This window comes from Chanodichthys erythropterus, chromosome 23 (genome assembly GCF_024489055.1).
Source record: "Chanodichthys erythropterus isolate Z2021 chromosome 23, ASM2448905v1, whole genome shotgun sequence".
In the NCBI taxonomy this organism is placed as follows: domain Eukaryota; kingdom Metazoa; phylum Chordata; class Actinopteri; order Cypriniformes; family Xenocyprididae; genus Chanodichthys; species Chanodichthys erythropterus.
This window is the reverse complement of record NC_090243.1, coordinates 7,907,495-7,930,428: the sequence shown is the minus strand read 5'-3', so window position 1 is coordinate 7,930,428 and position 22,934 is coordinate 7,907,495. Positions and strand designations below refer to the sequence as shown.

At 38.0% G+C, this 22,934-nt stretch overlaps 1 protein-coding gene across 2 annotated transcripts; it reads right to left on the bottom strand.

The window, feature by feature from the left end:
- Positions 1-133: 133 nt before the first annotated feature.
- Positions 134-9,928, bottom strand: LOC137014256 (uncharacterized). 2 transcript variants are annotated; one of them, XM_067378483.1, is made up of 8 exons: positions 9,813-9,928; positions 7,353-7,541; positions 6,752-7,111; positions 4,670-4,708; positions 4,327-4,578; positions 4,062-4,166; positions 3,653-3,889; positions 134-1,787 (listed from the first exon to the last, which is right to left on the bottom strand). In XM_067378483.1, exons 2-8 carry the CDS (start codon positions 7,387-7,389, stop codon positions 439-441), a joined length of 2,379 nt encoding a protein of 792 aa, XP_067234584.1. In that variant the 5' UTR covers positions 7,390-7,541; positions 9,813-9,928; the 3' UTR covers positions 134-438. The 2 variants fall into 2 exon arrangements, with proteins under 2 accessions (XP_067234584.1, XP_067234585.1); XM_067378484.1 differs by lacking the exon at positions 9,813-9,928 and having other exon boundaries at positions 6,752-7,042; positions 7,353-7,633.
- Between the last annotated feature and the right edge of the window lie 13,006 nt (positions 9,929-22,934).

The window sequence follows — 22,934 nt, the reverse complement described above, 5'->3', positions numbered from 1 at the left end:
AAAGCAAAGCAGTCAAAAAAATGACATTTCATTAAATGTTCAAACAACACTGGTATTGAAACAAAATTATTTTAAGCTGATTATTGATTGTTTATCAGTAGCATAGCACCACATAAACCACCTAACAATGGGAAGAGTTGATTTTATATGCAGTAAGTAATACCTTAATATGTTTTAAACAGTACGATTTTTCAGATTTCAGTTTAAAATGTATATGGAATATACATATTCTTTCTATACTGTATGTAAGATAGAAAGTTTTTTTCAGTTTTTAATCGCTTTTCATGTTTTTGCAGTTAAATAGCTACAAATTCATTTTAAAGAGTACAAATACTCCTTGTAATCTTTAATACAAGGAAACAAAATGAATCTATAAATGTTGAAAAATATTCTTTCAAATACTTTTAATGAAGTTCAGCACGTCAACTACCCGTATTTTTAATCTACTTCACAGTCCTTATGTGGCATAGCCCACAGCCTTCCACTCCTATATATAAATTTGACCTCGCACTCCAAACCGGCTGTCTTGACTTTAAAGCAGCAGCCTTCATCCCTGAGCTGAGCCGAGTGTCTCTGAGCCAGCGCCTGTAGCTCATCCCAGCTGCCACTTTCTCCCTCTCTGACCCATACTTTCCCACCTACCTCGACCAGAATGTTGCCACCGGACCACTGCATGTCGCGCAGCCCCTCTGCCTTGAGCAGATACATGCATGCGCAGCGTGGCGTGCACACCTTATAGCGTCCCCTCTCCCCTTCATAGCAAAGACAATGCAGCCGTACCAAAAAAGAAGTGGGTTCTGATGTGATAAAACGCAGGACCTCTTCCACCCCATTATCGATAGCGACAGGCCCATGAACCCTGTTGACGGAAAACAGCTTCGCGGGGCCAATTATCCGTACCGATTCCAGAATGAACTGGAAGTTGTGGTGCTCGCCGAGTTGTAAATAGCTCTGCAATTCAGATAGGGTCTCCTGGTGCAGCTGCATGAGAGAGCCCAGGCCCAGCTGCGCAGGATTGAACTCCAACACAGAAAGCAAGCGATGTCGGACTCCAGCGTCAAAGGCTTCGGAGTTAAACGCAGGATTTGACAAGACAAACCGCACATGTTGAGTGACTGTAGCGATAGGTGCGTTTGAAAAATCAGTGGTGGTTCGAGTAGGCTGCACCACGTCTAGGAGACGTGCGATTCGAATACAAGCCTCCACATACTGTCTAGCCAGAGGGGTTGCATCCTGGTCCGAGGAGGATGGAACCATGCTGCTCAGAGCTTTACGGATGACCCGTGCAGAGACGCCCTGGAAGGAAGTGACCCGGTGTAGCCGGCTGGGCCTGCAGGAAAACAACCCCTCAACTGAAGAGGAGAGCTGGAGGCCTTCCTGGAGGGGATGCAGGTCTCGTAGCACCTGAGCGAGGACTCTCACGCTCTGCAGCAGACTCTCAGCATCTCCTTCAGTCCAGCACTGCTCCACTTCCTGCAGCAAAGCCGCCTCCACTCTGCCGCTGGCGCTCAGCTGCTCGATCATACCTAGTATGCCTCCACTAGGCTTCGCCTCTGGCTCCTCCAGAACCTCTGCCATACAGTCCCACACCAGAAAACTGAAGATGGACCACACTGTGCGCTGATCCGTGCAGTCACCAGGACACAGATGGTCCCAGCTGCGTAAGTGGTCCTGATCGTGCAGGTGGTCCCAGCTGTGCAGGTGACTGTGGATTCCACTGCGGAGGAGAGTCTCAGCCTTTTGCAGCAACCTCAACAGCAGACACCCCCTCTCAGAGAGTTGGACCCCTACAGATGACATTTATTGTCATGTGGTGTAAACATATGTTAATTTTTATTAAGTTTTCTTATATATATATATATATATATATATATATATATATATATATATATATATATATATATATATATATATATATATATATATATATATATATATAATTATAAATAAAAAAGGTTATGCCAAACTACTTAAGCTTTCCTTCTCAAGAATTTGTTTAATGAGGCTTTTTCTTCATTATATCAGGACAGGTGTTACACCCTGACATTTGTGATTTTATGCCCTCAAAAAATATCAAAATTAATTTTAAGAAATGAATAAGGCATATTCAAATAATTGTATATATGTATTGGATTTTTTACTTCTTTAAATAAGTTAATTGATAAAAAAAAAAAGTGTCATGTCATTGACCCATTATCGTTAGAACTTTATAGAAATAAAATGTGTTTTTTTTTTTATTCAAAGAAAGACTTTTCTGATGGAAACAGTAAAGGAAGAAGAATTACAACAGTTTGGTAAAAGATGCACTCTACTTAAACACTGTCATTATTTTCTCATCCTCAAGTGGTTCCAAACCTGTGCGATTTCTGCTGCGGAACATAAAAAAAGATATTTTGAAGAGCGTTGGTAACCAAACAGTTTTGGTGACCACTAAAGGTGCCCAAGAATGCTTTTTCACAAGATGTAATATAAGTCTAAGGTGTCCCCTGAATGTGTCTGTGAAATTTCAGCTCAAAATACCCCATAGATTTTTTTAAATACATTTTTTTAACTGCCTATTTTGGGGCATCATTAACTATGCACTGATTTTTTTCAGCCCGCCGCCCCTTTAATTCAGGTGCTCCCTGCCACACGAGCTCTCCATTATATTACAGCACATTTACAAAGTTCACACAGCTAATATAACCCTCAAATGGATCTTTACAAGATGTTCGTCATGCATGCTGTGTGCATGCTTCGAATTATGTGAGTAAAGTATTTATTTTGATGTTTATATTTGATTCTCTATGAGTTTGATGGTGCTCCGTGGCTAACGGCTATTGCTACACTGTTGGAGAGATTTATAAAGAATGAAGTTGTGTTTATGAATTATACAGACTGCAAGTGTTTAAAAATGAAAATAACGACAGTCTTGTCTCCGTGAATACAGTAAGAAACGATGGTAACTTTAACCACATTTAACAGTACATTAGCAACATGCTAACTAAACATTTAGAAAGACAAATCACAAATATCACTAAAAATATCATGAATCATGTCAGTTATTATTGCTCCTTCAGCCATTTTCGCTATTGTTCTTGCTTGCTTACCTAGTCTGTTGATTCAGCTGCGCACATCCACACGTTACTGGCTGCCCTTGTCTAATGCCTTTCATAATGTTGGGAACATGAGCTGGCATATGCAAATATTGGGGGTGTACATATTAATGATCCCGACTGTTACGTAACAGTCAGTGTTATGTTGAGATCCGCGTGTTTTACGGAAGTCTTTTAAACAAATGAGATTTACATAAGAAGGAGGAAACAATGGAGTTTGAAACTCAATGTATGTCATTTCCATGTACTGAACTCTTGTTATTCAACTATGCCAAGATAAATTCAAATTTTGAATCTAGGGCACCTTTAACTTCCATTGTATGAGCAAATTTCTCAAAATATCTTTTATAATTCACAGAAGAAAGAAAGTCATACAGGTTTGGAACCACATTAGGGGAAATAAATGATTTTCATTTTAGGTGAACTATGACTTTAAAAAAAGATTAACACCTAATAAATAGTAATTTAAACAAATATTAGCTTTATGGAACTGATCAAAGAGAATCTGAGGTTAAGCCAAAAATGGATCTCTCTGGATTGGATTGTCCATGACTTACACTGAGGGCTGAGTTCTGTCACTCTGCTCAGTAGTCTGTCTGCGTCCTGCGTCTTCTCCATATACAGGGACACTAGAGCCTCCAGCTGGGCTGAGTCTTCTATTGCGACCCCTTCGAGAAGGTATTCTCTGACCGTCCGACGTGGCAAACCCACCGCCACACCAACCTCACAGACATTAAACCTAATCTCATCCCCCACAGTCAAGCCCAGCTGAGCCATGACCTGCTGCAGGCCTCCTGATGGAAAAAAGACCAGACATGAACAACATCAGTTCAGCAAACTTAGATCTTAGATTAATTTTTGGAAACCAAACCAAACTTTAATTACCTTTTGAGCAAATTTATCAGCCATATACAGTATATTTCTTACCACAAGTCATATTTTGAATAATGTTGAAATATGAATCACCTGACAGAGGTAAAGCTGCCCTCAAGTGACCTCTGGTTTCCTCCACTGCCATCTGCACACTGTTGCTTTCAGGCTCTTTATTAAGGTCTTCCACTAAACTATTCACTGAAAAATGCAAAAATTTAAAGAAAGAATTATAACATGTGACTGAATTTCTAGCTGAAACAATATTTAGAGTTTTAACAGATGCTTATTACTTTTTTGTGGCATATTAATTTATTGCATGCATTTTAATCTTCTCCATTTAGATAACATTTCTGCTGACCGTTAAGTTCCTCGGCTAGCTGTTTGTCCTCATTTTGTAGCGCTGTGTAAAAGCTCTTGCATGCTTTTTCTCCTTTCTTCAGGCAGATGGACAGCAGGGTTTTTGCTTGCTTGGTTGGGATGAGTATTGCTTCAATATTTTCCAGCTCCAACTGAGTCAGAATGCCTCTGGAGAAGAGATCGTAGGAGACTGGAAGAACAGAACAGCCCAGGCGTGAACACAGAACACTAAGCCGAGCCTGTAGATGACGTTCTGCATGGAGACATGACAATGGTGAGGACTAGGAGACATTTACATGAACATTTAGTAAAAGTGAAAATGCAGAGAATTTGTAACATCGTACCTGTTGGACCTTGCTGAACACCTGCTGATGGGAACTGATCTAATTTGAGAGCACAAAACGTGTTAGTATTTAAATCATGCTACTGCATTTATGCTTTAAAGGGTTAGTTCACCCAAAAATGAAATTTCTGTCATTTAATTACTCAACCTAATGTCGTTCCAAAACCTGTAAGACCTTCATTCATCTTCGGAACACAAATATTTGATGAAATCGGAGAGTTTTTTTTTTTTTTATCTCCCATGGAAAGCAATGAAATTACCACATTCAAGGTCCAGAGAAGTAGCAAAGACATCGTTAAAATAGTCAATGTGACAGCAGTGGTTCAACCTTAATGTTATGAAGCGACGAGAATACTTTTTGTGCGCAAAAACAAAAAAATAACGACTTTATTCAACAATTTCCTCTCTACCCTGTCAGTCTCCTACACTGTTTACATTGAAGACACATTGCAGAGCTTCCATGTTTTACGTCAGAGCGCCAACTCAGTATTGTCCGGCTCCAGTATCAGCATCACACGCATACGTCGTGCTGCTCTCGCGAACATCGTCGGCCAACACTGTGAGCCGGCATTCGGATGTAAACACAAGCGCCGCACTGCGTCAACTGCATTGGAGACTGACAGGGTAGAGAAGCAAATGTTAAATAAAGTCGTTATTTATTTTTTGTTTTTGCGCACAAAAAATATTCTTGTCGTTCGTAACATTAAGGTTGAACCACTGTAGTCATGTTTGAGTATTTTAACAGGCTTGGGAGGGTTAGTTTAAAAGTGTATTCCGTTACAGTTACAAATTACTTCAGTAATGTAATCCAAGTACCACAATATGAAAGTAATGTAATCTGATTACTTTTGGATTACTTTAAGGTCACATATGTAAAGAAAGAAAGAAGAGGGTAAGACTGTAAGGGGTCAACTTTACTATAAATAAATTACATTTAAATTTAATTTAATTATTTCTTTTATAATTATAAGTTTTTAAATGTTACATGTTCCATACTTTTGAATGGGTCTAAACAATAGAAATATAAAAAAAAAAATCTGATATTTTATCTATTACAGTATTATTATCGTTGTTGTTATTTAGAGCTTAAAAATATAAAAGTACACATACATAAATATAAAAGTAAATATCTTAATTTGTGTTACGAAGATAAACGACAGTTTGGGACGACATGAGGTTGACTAAAGGGTTAGTCCACCCAAAAATGACATAATTAATTACTCACCCTCATGTTGTTCCACACCCGTAAGACCTTCATTCATCTTCGGAACACAAATTAAAATATTTTTGATGAAATCAAAATGGCTCAGTGAGGCATGCATCGCCAGCAATAACACTCCCTTTTTCAGTGCCCAAAAAGCTACTAAAAACATATTTAAAACAGTTCATGTGACTACAGTGGTTCAACTTTAAGATTATAAAGCGACAAGAATACATTTTGTGTGCCAAAAATAACAAAATAACGACTTTATTCAACAATATCTAGTGATGGGCGATTTCAAAACACTGCTTCATGAAGCTTCGAAGCTTTACGAATCATTTGTTTCGAATCAGTGGTTCGAAGCGTGTATCAAACTGCCAAAGTCACATGGACTATTGAAGTTTCAAAAGACTTACGACGTAACGAAGCCTCGTTTACTGAAATCATGTGATTTTGGCGCTCTGAAACACTGATTCGAAACAAAAGATTCGTAAAGCTTCGAATCTTCATAAAGCAGTGCTTTGAAATCGCCCATGACTAGATATTGTGGAATAAAGTCGCTATTTTGTTATTTTTGGTGCACTAAAATTATTCTCGTCGCTTTATAATATTAAAGTTGTTACCACTGTAGTCACATGAACTGATTTAAATATGTTTAAAGTATCTTTCTGGGCATTGAAAGTGTTAATTATCTTGCTGGCAATGCAGGCCTCACTGAGCCATCGGATTTTATCAAAAATATCTTAATTTGTGTTCCGAAGATGAACAAAGGTCTTACAGGTGTGGAACGACATGAGGGTGAGTAATTAATGACATAATTTTCATTTTTGTGTGAACCAACCCTTTAAGACAGAACACAGCTTTATGCATGATATAGCATACCTTCTTCAGCCAACCAGGTTCGTAGACGCGGGTAATGTTTCTTGCATTTCTTCAGACACTCCATGAATCTAGAAGCACTGCTTTCGTCCATCTGAGCGTCAACAATCTCTAGAAGTTTTCGCGCTTTGTTGGGTGGCGTCCGCTCAGCGTCAATTTCATAGCGGTTTTCTCTAGAGAGCAGCCCTACTGATATAACACAGTCTAGCAGAGGGCTCAGGTGATAGAGGGCATCCACCAGAAGCATCTGTGAAGACAGGAGCCGGGCCTTCACAGATGGCTTCTCCACTGGTCCTATGGGGAGAGTGGGGTACGATGAGCCATTTTTTATTTGGGTTGTCCACTTAGATTTCAGAATGTTTCCTAGCAATTTAAATGATAAGGCAGACATATAATAATAGAAAAGATCTCCAGGACCAGTATATCAGGTTAGGGGTAAGTTGAGCCATATGGGGTATATTAAACAACTTGATAATAATTTAATAATCACTCTATGAAAATAATTAGATAAGATAAAAATATATTTTATGCACATTTTTCTGAGAGTGTGGACGGATTATAGATTGATTGATAGATTGATACAGTATATAAACATGAAACTTACCCGGATGGTGGAGTCTCTCGGGTGAGGAAGCCATCATAATTATATTATATTGGCATAATTAAAACTCACATTCAAACTTTGAGAAGTTCATTCAAATGTTTCACTTTCATATTCCACGCGATTCATCCATGATGTAAATCCTGACGCGCTGAGACAGTAGAATCGACGATGACAAACGTCACTCGCTCTCTATGAAAAAAAAAAAAAAAAAAAGATATATACTTAGTATGAGTTTAATACATCGACTAAATGCCAAAGTGTCTCATGAAGTGTCTCGAGCAGTTCCTCAGTGTACCACTTCCAGGAAGTGGTGAGCAGCCAGTGACAGCTTCAAGCCTGAGTCAAAGTTTCATATTCATAATCAACAGTTAAAATCTCAGCTCCCGCGTTCATTAAAGATTAATTTCGTGGTATTTTTGAGAGTTCTGATTTTCATTCTCATTTTGAGATTAAGACTGAAACTTTGAATATTTAATTATATGGGCGTGACCGCTCTTGAACTTTCATTTATTACTTTATATAGGCCTACTCTGTTTCTGACTAGGTATAAAATATAGTTTTTTAAGAACACATTGATTGTTGTGGGGCATGTTGTCACACTATATGGTGTAAATTTAAACATGGAATAGGATGTTATACCATATTATAGATTTTTTTCAGCAAAAAGTAAACTGTTAAAAACATTATGCAACACAAAACAATTCATTCAATTGCAAGAATGTAAAAGGTAAACGTACCCAAAACCTAAATTATCAAACCATTGTTTTACCAAATAATATTGCAATTAATAAATTGTATAAATGTATTTAAAACAAATAGAGCAATTTACCGATATTCAAAAACACTGCTACATTTGTGTATATTTTTTATATATATTTAATATAACTATTTTTATATTTTTATAACTATTTTTTATATTTTTATTTTTTTATATTTAATAAACTATATCACCTTGCAGCAGTGTTGTTATTGTTACTAAAACTATATAAAAAAAATCGTTTCTGAAATAATATATAGATATTAGATGGACAAGAAATGCTGCCTTGGCGTTCGCAACTAAATAAAAATAAATAGGTTGAAGTACTAAAACTGCTAAAACTAAAACTAAAATAAATCAAAGCTAAATAGAAATATAAAAACCTCAAAATCTAGCTGACAAAAGTACATAACAAAATTACTAAAACGTAAACTTAAAATATAAAATAAAAGCTAATTTAAAATATTAATAAATTATATAGTAGAACATAAATAATATTAAAACAACGCTGCCTAACAGCTCTCGATTGGTTACTGAAGCTAAGCAGTGCTAAACCTGCAAGGTGAGAGACCTACCGGTGAAGAAAAGGTGTTGCAGTGAGGCCAGCAGGGGGCGCTCACCATTCCTAATTCCCCAGTGTTAAAGGCAGGGTAGGTAAAAAATGTATAAAAAAACTTTTTTTCAAAATTTGTTTAAACTTTATTTATATATCAATACATAATTAAAATGTAAGTACTCTGAAAAAGAAAGTATAAAAATCGAGTGTCTGTAGACCTCTCACGACTGTTTTAAAGACCGCTCATTATTTCCATTCACTCCACCCCCTCCCTTCTGGGCTCCTTCCAAAGCCACGCCCCCAAAACGCATGAACGCGCGACTCCGACCACTGAGCTGGAAGACGCCTTATGTACCTGAGACGAGCGGAGAGGTAGGAGCACAGTGCATGTAGTGACATCATGTCAGAATCACATGTAATAAAAATAACTTTATAATTATGAAGATAAACAAACAAGATGTATTTTAGTACTCACTATCAAGCTAGCTAGCATATTGATATTGGTAAAGTTTAAAATATACATTTTTTGATTCGCTAACGAGCTAGTTATCTATAAGGCAAAGCTAAAAACAGGTTGCATGATACACGTTTTTCCATTACCATCATTTACACTGTGATGAAGATGAATTTTGTGTAAGATTCATAACATATACGTTGTTCTACAGATAAACAGAGTAACATACACTCAAATATCAACTCACAACTGCATTGCAGACACAAAATAATAACACACACATACAACAAAGTGTGTACGACACACACAGATACAAGATAAAGACATCAGTAAACATAGGTAGAGAATATAAAAACAAAACAAAGGCGAAAAAAAAACGTGCAGGTAAACTTACAGGTGAACATGGTAAGAGTTAGACAGAGGGTAAATATAGTTCTAAGAAAAGTTCCTAGATGCGGAGTAACGTTAGGCCTACTATCTGTTAAACATGTATTTAGTTATCTAAAGCAAAATTATGCACAATTCAACACTATCATCTTGAGCTAGGCCTATAGATTATTTATAGTCTCTACAACGGCTCGCTGAGTAATGTTATGTTAGCTATATTACGCAGCTACGTGTGCTAATGACACCTGCTTCATGAAAAAATAAACTAAAGGGAAAAAAACTAAAAATACAAAAAGAAAGATTTACCTGTCCAGCAGAAATAAAGCCATTAAGTAGTCACTTTTCAGCCCCTTGAGTTCCCTCAGTTGAGAGGGAGTAAAATCTTTGCGTGGCAGGGGGAGCTGCCACTGGACCTGCCCCGGTTATGCGCGCCTGCCTCGGACCTTCCGTGGTTATATGCGCCTGCCTCGGGACCTGCCACTGTTATATGATGCATATATGATAAATGCCGATTGATGCATGCGTGCAAACTGTGCACAATCCTGCTCTCAGTTCTCGCCATCGCTGGAAAGCCACGCCGATATTAACTCGCGTTTTATTTCTTTGTTTATCCAAAGACTTTTTGTTCATTGCCTTTTCGTGTACTGTTAATGTCTTCCTTTTTTTGCCTGGTTTGCCTTTACTAACTGCATAGGCCGGTACTGTGAATTTTGCTTGCTGTTTCTCTGCCATTGTTTTGGTATTCCTAGGATCCACGCCTCTTGAACTCCCCAAATCAAACGTGCGTGTGCAAGTGGGCAGGTCATGTGTGTCAAAAGGGTGGTTGCCATGGTTGCGAGAGAGTGACAGTCGCTTAAGCCAATCCTATGTTTCGTCCCGGATGGAAATAATGAGCTGTGTTTAATACAGATTAAACGGTCTAGAGTCACTCGATTTTTATACTCTTTTTATCAGAGTTCTTACATTTTAATTATGCATGGATATATATAGAAAGTTTAAACAAATTTGGAACAAAATTTTTTGCCTACCCTGCCTTTAAGGTGGAGACACTGTGTGGGAAAAAAAGGCAGCGTCCAAGGGGTTTGAGACACTAAACAGGTTCCTTGTGGCTAAATCACTTTAAATGAAAATGTCAGGTAATGGTTATACAGAATTTTGACTGTATGCTGCATGTTGTGTTTTAGAAACGGATCCATTTCCTCTTCCAGCTTAATATCCCACAGCTTATACCGTGGGGGCACTTCACTCATCACTACCCTATGTAATATGTCCAAGTGTTTTTGGAAGGGAGGGGGTATCTGAGAGATATGAGGAGGAGTAAATATTGAACAAAGTAACTGTGTGCTCTCATAAAGTGGTTGGGAATAGCAGTGCAAAATGCCAGGTTAGGGGTCGTCACGGAAACCCTTCATACACAGGGTGGGGCCCTTTGTGGCAAGAACGGCCGAGTGGAGGAGAGACTGAATGGAGGATTAATCCCACACCAGTGCATCTCAATGCTCCGTCCCCACCAAGAGCCAAGAGCTCATTCCCATGTGCTGGTCTTTATTTCATCCATTCAGGAGTCAATAGGTCTGCTACACCCCCAACCCTCCACTCACACACACATACACTCATGAACATTGAAAAAACATTGCAGTCCATATAAATGAGCATATGCACACATAAGTGTGTTTACAATTCATGATAATAACTGTTAAACTAATAAATCAATATTTTTATTAATCCTAAAAACAAGTGAGCTCCTAGTGAAATGGTAACAGAAAGTCAACACACATTTTATTCTTTAAAATTTCACTCTTTAAAACTCAGTAACGCCCTTCACCTCCCATATTCAAACAGTCAAAACCATGCAGGGTTAAATACACAGTTTTTCATGTTCACATACCCACTTATTCATTGGCACACTTGTTTAAAACAATGAGGAGCTCTTATAATGTGTGTGTGTGTGTGTGTGTGTGTGTGTGTGTGTGTGTGTGTGTGTGTGTGTGTGTGTGTGTGTGTTGGGGGGGGGGGGGTGTTATTCTTTAACACATTTAAATCTACACCCACTTCACCTTCATGAAGAGCCACAACACCCTCCCACTTCCCAATGAAGCATATTCACTCACATTTTCTCTTTCATCATCACTTGACGCAATATCCTCTGTGGCAAGAGTGACACACAGGAAAGTCTGATGGAAGGTTTGGTCACTCATATGAGCTTGGAGCTGAAGATGTCTTTGACATTTGCCTGATTTTTCTACATTAGCATATTTTATGGTAATGCTAATGTGTACTACTACTAAGTTAGCTAAACATTAAAAATGTAAACATTTCCAGGCTTGGCTATAATGGTATAGTTAGTGAGTACTAATACAGCGAAAATGTTTTTTTTTTTTTTTTGATATTTTATTTCTTCCACTCTCACTTCCTTCTGTCTTTCTGTCTCAATGTTCTTAATATTCCCACCATGAGTAATAATGAGTTAATGTCAGTCCCCAGAAGAGGGCAGTAGAAACTCTGTTGTGCTTCTGGATAAAAATCGCTGTGCATGTGAGTTATAAGGGGAATTTTCCTCATTTTTCCATGCTCACACCTTGAAGAGTTTGTTTTATACTGTAAGTTCCCCTTTATTATCTTTATCGTTTGTATCTGTGTAGTTGGTATGATATAAGCATTCCTTTACCTCAAACAGTAGAGCATGGCGCTAGCAAAGTCATGAGTTTGCATTGAATTCCTTGAATTGTTTAAAGGAGTAGTTCACTTTCAAATTAAAATTTTCCTGATAATTAACTCACCCCCATGTCATCCAAGATGTCCATGTCCTTCTTTCTTCAGTCGAAAAGAAATTAAGATTTTTGAAGAAAACATTCCAGGATTTTTCTCCATATAGTGGACTTCAATGGAGCCCAAATGGTTGAAGGTCAAAATTACAGTTTCAGTGCAGCTTCAAAGAGTTCTACACAATCCCAGACGAGTCTTCCTAGTGTTATCTAGAGAAGTCATTGCTCATTATCTAAAAAAAAAAAAAAATTATATACGTTTTAACAATAAATGCTCATCTTGAACTAGCTCTCTTCTTCTTCTATTAGAATTCCAGCAGTGTAGACACTGCTAAAGCCGCGCACACACTTAACGATTGTAAGGCCGATTATGAATGTAAATTGATACTTATGACTGATCGCGCTCAAACGCGTCCAGTCAGAGCCAGTTGCGTTCAGTCTGCGATTACAGTCGGTGTTCAAATTCCATGTGTAAGTATTTAAATCTGCTTCAGTCGCAGGAAACAATTGCTGTGTGTTGAGCACAGTCTTAAGCCGGGCACACATTTAATGACTAGCTAAAACATTCTAAGACTGTTCAACACACAGCGATTGTTTCCTGCGACTGAAGCAGATTTAAATACTTACACATGGAATTTGAACACCGACTGTAATCGCAGACTGAACGCAACTGGCTCTGACTGGACGCGTTTGAGCGCGATCAGTCATAAGTATCAATTTACATTCATAATCGGCCTCACAATCGTTAAGTGTGTGCGCGGCTTTAGAATGTTTTAGCTAGTCGTTAAATGTGTGCCCGGCTTAAGTGTATTACTGCCCTCCACAGGTCACAGTTTGAACTAATTGTTATATACTTGCACTAGCATATTGTATATGACAATTAAGTTCAAACTTTGACCTGTGGAGGGCAGTAATACACTTAGCATCGTCTACACTGCAGCAATTCAAATAGAGAAGAAGAAGAGAGCTAGTTCAAGATCATTGATGGTTAAAACGTATACATTTTTTTTTATTTTTAGAAAATGAGTGATAGTTTCTCTAGATAAGGCCCTTATTTCTCGTCTGGGATTGCTGTAAACTGTAATTTTGACCTTCAACCGTTTAGGCTCCATTGAAGTCCACTATATGGAGAATAATCCTAGAATGTTTTCTTCAAAAACCTTAATTTCTTTTCGACTGAAGAAAGAAAGACATGAACATCTTGGATGACATGGGGGTGAGTAAATTATCAGGAAATTTTAATTTGAAAGTGAACTAATCCTTTAAAATTGTCTTCCAAATCTAAAAATTTGAGCTGAGATATGCTATATTCAATCTACAACGATTTTAAACAGCATTTTGCTAACTGTTATATACACTACTGTTAAAAAGTTTGGAATCATTAAGATTTAAATTGTTATTGATAGATGTTTTTATGTTTACCAAAGCTGCATCATATGATAAAACTACAGAAAAAGCAGTAATATTGCTAAATATTATTATAACTGTTTGAATATATTTTAAAACGTAATTTATTCCTGTGATGGCACAGTTACACCCGCCATTACACCTGTCGTCAGTGTCACATGATCCTTCAGAAATAATGTCTTTACTGTCACTTTTGATAAATTGAATGCATCGTTGATGAAAAAAAGGATTAATTTCTAAAAAGAAAAACAAAAACTTACCCCGAACTTTTGAATAGTAGCTAGTGTTGCACAGTTCTGATCAAATTCAAATTAAGTGTCAACTTTCTGTCTAAACTGAAGATTTAGTTCTTGACATAACTTCTAGGTTTTTTACTGTTACTATATTTTGGGGTTTATCAGTAGAACTGATTTTATTTATTTATTTCTATATTCTATTATTCATTCATTTAATTAATACATTATCATGTTTATTAATAATTGTACCTTTTCTTCTTGTTTGTTATGTGAAGTTTTGTCTAGATGCTCTTTAATGTTCTTTCCTGAAGGTGTCTGTTTGTATACAATATCAAAGTTTTAGCAGTAATGATACTCTGTATTGACCATTGACCAATCAGAAGCTGAACTGTGGACTTGTAAAATCTGTTTTATAAAGCTTGTATTTAATGATATCTTAATATTAAGTAAACCATCTTAATGCATGAACAAACAAATTGTGTTCAGTAGTGTAGATTGTGCGTTGTAGATATGAACCAAACAGAGACGCTTGAATTGTATAATGATTGTACCCATATGTCGCACAGTTTACTCACACATATCTGATTGTGTGTGTGAGAGTGCATGAATTTGCGTGTGTGTCCAGGCAAGTGTCCGCCGCAGCTGTGCGGAGCTGTGATCTGAGGCTGGCTTTTGCTCGCTGTGAAAATATTATTGCAAGTGTTTATTATTACAGCACTGAGAGACAGTGGGAGTGTTGTGTGCCGTGCGGGCCAGCGAAAAAGGGGTGTAGACCAGGAGTGTGTGAGAGGAAGGAGGGGTTTTTATGCTCATTCCTTCTGTTCCCACTGACCGACCCCCAGCGAGGCACGGTGCATTGTGGGTAGTGGAGAGGCCTATTGGAGTTGATTAGTTCCGGCTGAGTCTCAGATAGAGTTCTGACAGGCCGGAGAAACAGGCTCACAGCGTGAACGGCCCCCCTCCTCAAGCACCCCCTTGCCCTCTCCAGCAGACAATAGAAGCAGCATGACAAGAGCTTTTTAAAACACTCCATACACTCCACTCCTCTGTCTGTCACACAAATGTGGACACACACACACACCCTATAACTATATCATATTATGCACAACACAGCTAGCTTGACAAGAGCTTTGTAAAGTGTTCCGATGGTGGGCATCACTATTACAATTAAACATATTTAGTGTGGGGGATTTTAACAAACCCATAACTCTTAAGTATTCAACTTCTGTTTGCATAACTAAAATCGTGCCGCTTTTTGTGTGCAAGAGGTGTGTGATTATTTATACTCATGGTGAAAAAATCCTTACATTGCATGAGGGACCCAAGTTAAAATGAGAGAAATAAAAAATTATGCATTGGCTCTAAAGAGGTCGTCATGGTAAATGTAGTAATATACATCAACATACAAAATTTGTATGTGGTTTTCTGACGTCACAGAAAATTCCCATGATGCACAGGGAATTACAGCTAGTTACCACATAGCAGTCAGTGCTAGGTAGATTACTTACAAATTTTAGTCTATTACTGATTCCAAATTACATGATTAAAATTGTAGTTAGTATTGTAATTACATTACACATTTGAGGTAATGTAATCTGACTACTTTTTGATTACTTTTAGATTACTTTTGACCTAACTTGTTTATCACATTGATAATCTCACAGCAATTCGTACGTATTTTACGAGGTGGTTAATTCGTACGAATTCGTATGACCTCACTCGTATGAATTAGTGCGTTTTTTGGTAAACCGTACATATTTTATGAGTTGCCAAATTCATATGTATTTGTACACCCTAACCCCACCCCTAATTCTACCCGTCACTGCAGGTTTAGACAAATTGTATGAATTCGTACGAGTGAGGTCGTAAAATACTTACCAATTGGTTGTGAGATAGTGTTGGATAATCTTGTATCATATTGATTGATATAAAAATATAAAAGGAAAGAAAATTCCATTCTTTGTTATCAACAACATGAAGTGTATTAAATATTACATTATATCAGGGTTTCCCAAACTGGGGATTGTGAGTAAGTAATTAAATCATACAAATTTTAAATTAAAATCAATAATTAAAAAATAAAAACAATCAAAATAAAACGCTTACTAAAAAAGATTTTAAAAAAATTGTTTACCTGCATGCCATTTGACCAATAATTGACATCAGAGAACCGTGAACTTCCTAAGACAGTAATGCTGTGTGGGTTTCAGTTTTCACTAATAGTCACATGACTAGTGGCTGATCATCTGTGTGTTTGACTTCACAAACCTGGAAGACCTTCTGAACATTTATAAGCAGTAGACTTTTATAGGAAAGGAAAATTTAAAAAGATAAAAAAGTAGAAGTATCAATGAAATACATAGTTCAGTCATGAAACTCTAGATGGCGCAGTCTGATGGTTCCTTAACGCAAGCTGATGATAATTACAGCATTAACTACTTGGCACAAGCTGATTGGTCCTTGTCACTTCTGCAGCCAATGAGCTTGTTGCTCACACATAGCTTGTTACATTCAATATAGCAGTTTGCAGCGTGCTTCAGAGTTCCTCTAAAACCCTCCACCTTCCCCAGCTCCACCTGTATAGATCTGCTATGGGTTATTGATATATGCGATTTGTGCAGCAGCACTATGTCTTACTCAAAACAGCATATCTGCATATGTATTGGCAGTAGCAAGTTCCTGTACTTGTTCAGCAGCAGCAGCGTAGCAGATCTATTCTGCCAAGACCAAATACATTAAAGGTGCCCTAGAACTTTTTTTTTAAAAGATGTAATATAAGTCTAAGGTGTCCCCTGAATGTGCCTGTGAAGTTTCAGCTCAAAATACCCAATAGATTTTTTTTTTATTCATTTTTTTCACTGCCTATTTTGGGGCATAATTAGAAATGAGCTGATTCAGGGTGTGTGGCCCTTTAAATCTCGTGCTCCACGCCCCAAGAGCTCCCGCTTGCATTAAACAACATAAAAAAAGTTCACACAGCTAATATAACCCTCAAAATGGATCTTTACAAAGTGTTTGTCATGCAGCATGTCTAATCGCGTAAGTACAGTGTTTATTTGGATGTTTACATTTGATTCTGAATTATTTTGAGGCTGTGCTCCATGGCTAACGGCTAATGCTACACTGTTGGAGAGATTTATAAAGAATGAAGTTGTGTTTATGAATTATACAGACTGCAAGTATTTAATAATGAAAATAGCGACGGCTCTTGTCTCCGTGAATACAGTAAGAAACGATGGTAACTTTAACCACATTTAACAGTACATTAGCAACATGCTAACGAAACATTTAGAAAGACAATTTACAAATATCACTAAAAATATCATATTATCATGAATCATGTCAGTTATTATTGCTCTATCTGCCATTTTTCGCTATTGTTATTGCTTGCTTACCTAGTCTGATGATTCAGCTGTGCACAGATACAGACGTTCTGCCCTTGTCTATAATGCCTTTCATAATGTTGGGATCATGGGCTGGCATATGCAAATATTGGGGGCGTACACCCCGACTGTTACGTAACAATCGGTGTTATGTTGAGATTCGCCTGTTCTTCGGAGGTCTTTTAAACAAATGAGATTTATATAAGAAGGAGGAAACAATGGAGTTTGAGACTCACTGTATGTCATTTCCATGTACTGAACTTTTGTTATTTAACTATGCCGAGGTAAATTCAGTTTTTGAATCTAGGGCACCTTTAACGTTGTCATGTCCTTACCATGCTAAAAATCTTTCGCGAGTTGTCATGATTGAATTAATTTACTGCCATTGTGAGAATAACATGTATTCAATAAAAAAAGTAACTGTTGACTGATTACAAAAGTAAAAATGTAGACTGATTACAAATATTTTAAAACGTAATCTAATTACAAGTACTTAATTTTTGGAATCTGATTATGTAATCCAGATTACATGTAATCAGTTACTACCCATCACTAATAGGAGTAGTGCACTAAAATCATCCATAACCCTTCATTACAATGCAATACAGTCCACTTTTGTTGCAAACTTTCTTATTAATGTACAAAATTGAACATTTAATTTAAAATATATATTATTTCTTCTTTTCCTCTACAGAGCACATCTGTTTGCCCAGATGTGCAACACATACAAATCTGGATTCTTATTAATGTACATAAATAATTCTTATGAATGGCTTATTTTAAATTAAATAGAAATATTGTTATAATTTAATATTAAATATATATATATATATATAAACATATTAAAATAAATGGTTTCATGATGGTGTCATTGTTTTCCTCTGCAGTATTCATCTGTGTGCCCTTCCAGCTCTTTTGACTCAGACCAGTAACCTCTCTGAGAACACAGCATAGCAACAGAACACACCCGCAACACCCCAGAATTGTGAGGTGAGTCACTCGCGTTTCCTTCAAATGATGTAAAAACTTAGTTTACATTGTGAAATTGTAAACAGAGCTTCATCAAATCCACCTTTCAAACCTGTAGCTTCAAGTGCTTCCTGTGACATCCCTACGCGGGCTTCCTTGAGCACTTGATGCACAAACACACAGTTCAGGAGGGATACGTGTGATCCTCAGCACTGTTTATATAGCCAGTTACTGCAAACCACTATATAGAGCAAACTCAACACAACACTCCAAACCTCCTCTGAAAAATAACATCCCCTCACAAACAGCAACACGTCGCAACCGCACAATGTAGCTAACCAGCTCTAAACCACACCGCTTAGTTCAACATCCCACCATGGTGCACTCCAGGGGCAAACTACATCAACACCTCCCTGCCCCATTTTTCCTCACCTCTCTTATTTTATCTTACCTCTCTGTGCTCTCTTATTGCCCTCTCCCTGCATTCTTCTCTCTTTTCTCTCTCTCCACACATAATTGATTAAGGGCCGCTTCCATAAATCAATTTGGTATGGGCATCAGTCAGTAATGAATGGGGGAAGCCCCCCTCTGAGCGTCCAGTATTAATCTAGCACAGCAGGCTCTTCTGCTCAGAACTCTCTGTCTTTCTCTCTTTTTCTCCTTCTTTTTTCCTTTCACAAACACACACACGCTCGCATACACAAACTGGACACAAGTGCCAAAAACACACTCTATAAGCTCAGAGGGGAGCTGCTTCTCATCCTGGATGAAAGAGAAAGAGAAGGACGAGTGGAAAGGATGGAAAAATGAACGGACAGGCATATGAAAGAGAGAACTTGTGGTAAAAAGCAGTGATGGCAGAGCAGAAAAGGAGCGATGGCAGGAGTATGTACTCACACACACATACACACGCTCATTGATTCCTCACAACCAGACTCTGAACAATGTTCCAATGAAAACCCAAACTTGTTTTCTTAAATATGTAACTTATGTTTAATAATGTTAGTTCTGGATACTGTGGCTGCTTTTATTAAGTACAGGGGATGCAAGCTAGTTTGTACACTTATGCTACACAATATGGTAACACTTTATTTTGAAGGTCCACTTTAGACTTTTCAAGTAACTTAGCAACTACATGTCAACTGAGTATTATTAGACTATCTGCCTAATATCTGCTAACATTTTATTTTGAGCTCCCCCAACAAACATTCTATTGACTATAAGTAACTTTTTGACACTGAAGACTGGAGTAATGATGCTGAAAATTCAGCTTTGCCATCACAGGAATAAAACAGTTATAAATTGTAATAATATTACTGATTATAGGTCAGTATCTATCCAAAGTGGTTCAAGGAAGGAAACCGTGGTGAACTGGCGACAGGGTCATGGGTGGCACATTGATGCACGAAGGCTGGCCCGTGTGGTCCGATCCAACAGACGAGCTACTGTAGCTCAAATTGCTCAAGAAGTTAATGCTGGTTCTGATAGAAAACTGTCAGAATACACAGTGCATCACAGTTAGCAGCCGACCAGTCAGGGTGCCCATGCTGAACCCTGTCTGCCGATGAAAGCGCCAAAAGTGAACATCAGAACTGGACCACGGAGCAATGGAAGAAGGTGGTCTGGTCTGATGAATCAAGTTTTCTTTTACATCACATGGATGGCCGGGTGCGTGTGCGTCGCTTACCTGAGGAACACATGGCACCAGGATGAACTATGGGAAGAAGGCAAGCCGGCGGAAGCAGTGTGATGCTTTGAGCAATGTTCTGCTGGGAAACCTTGGGTCCTGCCATCCATGTGGATGTTACTTTGACACTTACCACCTACCTAAGCATTGTTGCAGACCATGTACAACCTTTCATGGAAATGGTGTTCCCTGATGGCTCTGGCCTTTTTCAGCAGGATAATGCACCCTGCCACATAGCAAAAATGGTTCAGGTTTGAGGAACACAGCGAGTTTGAGGTGTTGACTTGGCCTCCGAATTCCCCAGATCTCAATCCAATTGAGCATCTGTGGGATGTGCTGAACAAACAAGTCCGATCAATGGACACCCCACCTCACAACTTACAGGACTTAAAGGATCTGCTGCTAACATCCAGATACCACAGCACACCTTCAGGGGTCTAGTGGAGTCCATGCCTCGACAGGTCAGGGCTGTTTTGGCAGCAAAAGAGGGACCAACACAATATTAGGAAGGTGGTCATAATGTTATGCCTGATCGGTGTGTATATACAGTGGCATGAAAAAGTATGCAGAATCTGTGAAAATGAGAATTATTTTAATAAAATAAGAGGGATAATAAAAAATGCATGTTATTTTTTGTTAAGTACTGTCCTGAGTAAGATATTTTACATAAAAGATGTTTGCATTTAGTTCACAAGACAAAACAATAGCTGAATTTATTAAAATAACCCCATTCATAAGTATGTGAACCATTGATTCTCAATACTGTGTGTGTTTACCTGATGATCTACGACTGTTTTTATGTTTTGTGATGGTTGTTCATGAGTCTCTTGTTTGTCCTGAGCAGGTACACTGAGCTCTGTTCTTCAGAAAAATCCTCCAGCTCCTGCAGATTCGTCAGTTTTCAAGCATTTTTGCAAACACGACTATTAAAAAGGTTCAAACATTCACTGATGCTCCAGAAGGAAACACGATGCATTAAGAGCCGGGGGGTGAAAACTTTTGAATTTAAATATCAAGGTAAATTGTACTTTTCTGCCGGGAAACATGCAAATATCTTCTGTTGGTTCCGAAGGGCAAGTACTAAATGAAAAACAATGATATTTAAACAAAATTGTGACATCTTCATCCTGTTCAAAAGTTTTTTATGCATCACGACTCTTAATGCATCATGTTTCCTTCTGGAGCATCAGTGAATGTTTGAACCTTGTTTAATAGTTGAGTTTGAGTCCCTCAATTGTCCTCAGTGTGAAAACACAGATCTCAAAATCCTACAGTCACTGCTGGAAAGGGTTCAAATATGCAAAAATGCTTGAAAACTGAAGAATTTGCAGGAGCTGGAGGATTTTTCTGAAGAACAGAGCTCAGTTTAACTGCTCAGGACAAACAAGAGACTCATGAACAACCATCACAAAACATAAAAACAGTCGTGGATCATCAGGTAACCACACACAGTATTGAGAATCAATGGTTCATACTTATGAATGGGGTTATTTTAATAAATTCAGCTATTGTTTTGTCTTGTGAACTAAATGCAAACATCTTTTATGTAAAATATCTTACTCAGGACAGTACTAAACAAAAAATAACATGCATTTTGTATGATCTCTCATTTTATTAAAATAATTCTCATTTTCACAGATTCTGCAAGGGTTTCACATACTTTTTCATGCCAATGTATATATATATATATACACACTGGAAAATAAACAGTTTTGAAGTTTCTATCCTGATCAGGTAAATATTGCTGCCAAAAAACAAATAATTTCTGTTAATCTCCATCTAGATAAGGTTTGAGATGCACCACTATTTAGAATTGACAGACGTTCCTCCCTTATCCTTTCTCAACTTTAGCCCAGTTCTTCCTTCTTTACACTATACCTTTTTTCTTCACTGCTGTTTCTCGCCTTTCACTACTTCAGTTCTCTCTTCCTCCCCCTTCACCCCCGACCCTCTCAGCTGCAGAGTGTTAGTGCTCATGATAGCATAAGCCATATAGACTTTAAAAACAGTTTGTCTTAATGAGCTCTGAGGAGGCGGGTCACAGCTGAAGCCAATTGCGAGCCCTTCCTGTCGGCATGGCTGCAGGCTCTGAGGTCACGAGGGGTCACTCTGGCCCCATCGCATCAGTGGGCTCCAGCCCAATGGTCTAATCCACAGACGCATACTTACACTCATGGGGACACATCTGGTTCTGATGCAACATTCAGCCGGCTCTCAGGGTTTAGGAGAGAAAGGGAAAGGGTCACATACCTCTCAGTGTCAAAGTCAGGGCCGAAGGTGGCATGTGCTCACGGGGAATTCCTTGATCTTTCTCCTCTTCCTCGTCGGTCGGAGCCGAGAGCAGGTGAGATCTGGATAAATCGACGTGGCAGCGCTTTGAAGGCATTGCCAGTAAAACGCGCAACTATTAACGATCGTAACTAACAAGCTGCAGGCCTCGCTGATGCACATTCTCATGCTTGTTTAATGCTTGTCTATTGCCATGTGTGCGCGCTCTTTCATGGATGCCTAAAGCTAATACTTCACAGACCAAAGCACTATTTCTTACCCCCTCACAGATCTGAAGATCAAACATTAATGTACCTGCACACATACGGTAAACATATGCGGGTTTGTAAAAGATCAGACATGCACATACGTGCAAGATGTGATTGATTTATGCGATTATGCATTCATACACATTCACGGTCATCAGGGTTGTGTGCCATTCAGAACTGAATTGAAAATGTTTTTAAATAATGAAATGTAATTTAAGTAGAAAAGGAAGATTCGTCAAGACAAACTTTGACTGGTGGCTTGACCAACAAAGTTTAAAAAGTTCAAAATGAAGTTTGATTTTAAAGGCCTTACAGACAGTCCAACAGATAGATCTCTATGAAATGTCAGAATATAGAAATATATACTTAATTTATATAAACTTTTTATGTTTAATAAATTAAATTTTATTTTATTTTAAGAGAAAGAATATTTTATTTCCCAGA

What these genes read in the sequence shown, in the direction of transcription:
- LOC137014256 (XM_067378483.1), bottom strand. Translation starts at nt 7,389, where the DNA reads ATGATGGCTTCCTCACCCGAGAGACTCCACCATCCGG. An exon ending in GCTAGCCGAGGAACTTAACG is followed by an intron (nt 4,167 to 4,326) that starts GTCAGCAGAAAT and finishes TGCATTTTTCAG; the next exon opens with TGAATAGTTTAGTGGAAGAC. An exon ending in GACAGAACTCAGCCCTCAGT is followed by an intron (nt 1,788 to 3,652) that starts GTAAGTCATGGA and finishes TGTCATCTGTAG; the next exon opens with GGGTCCAACTCTCTGAGAGG.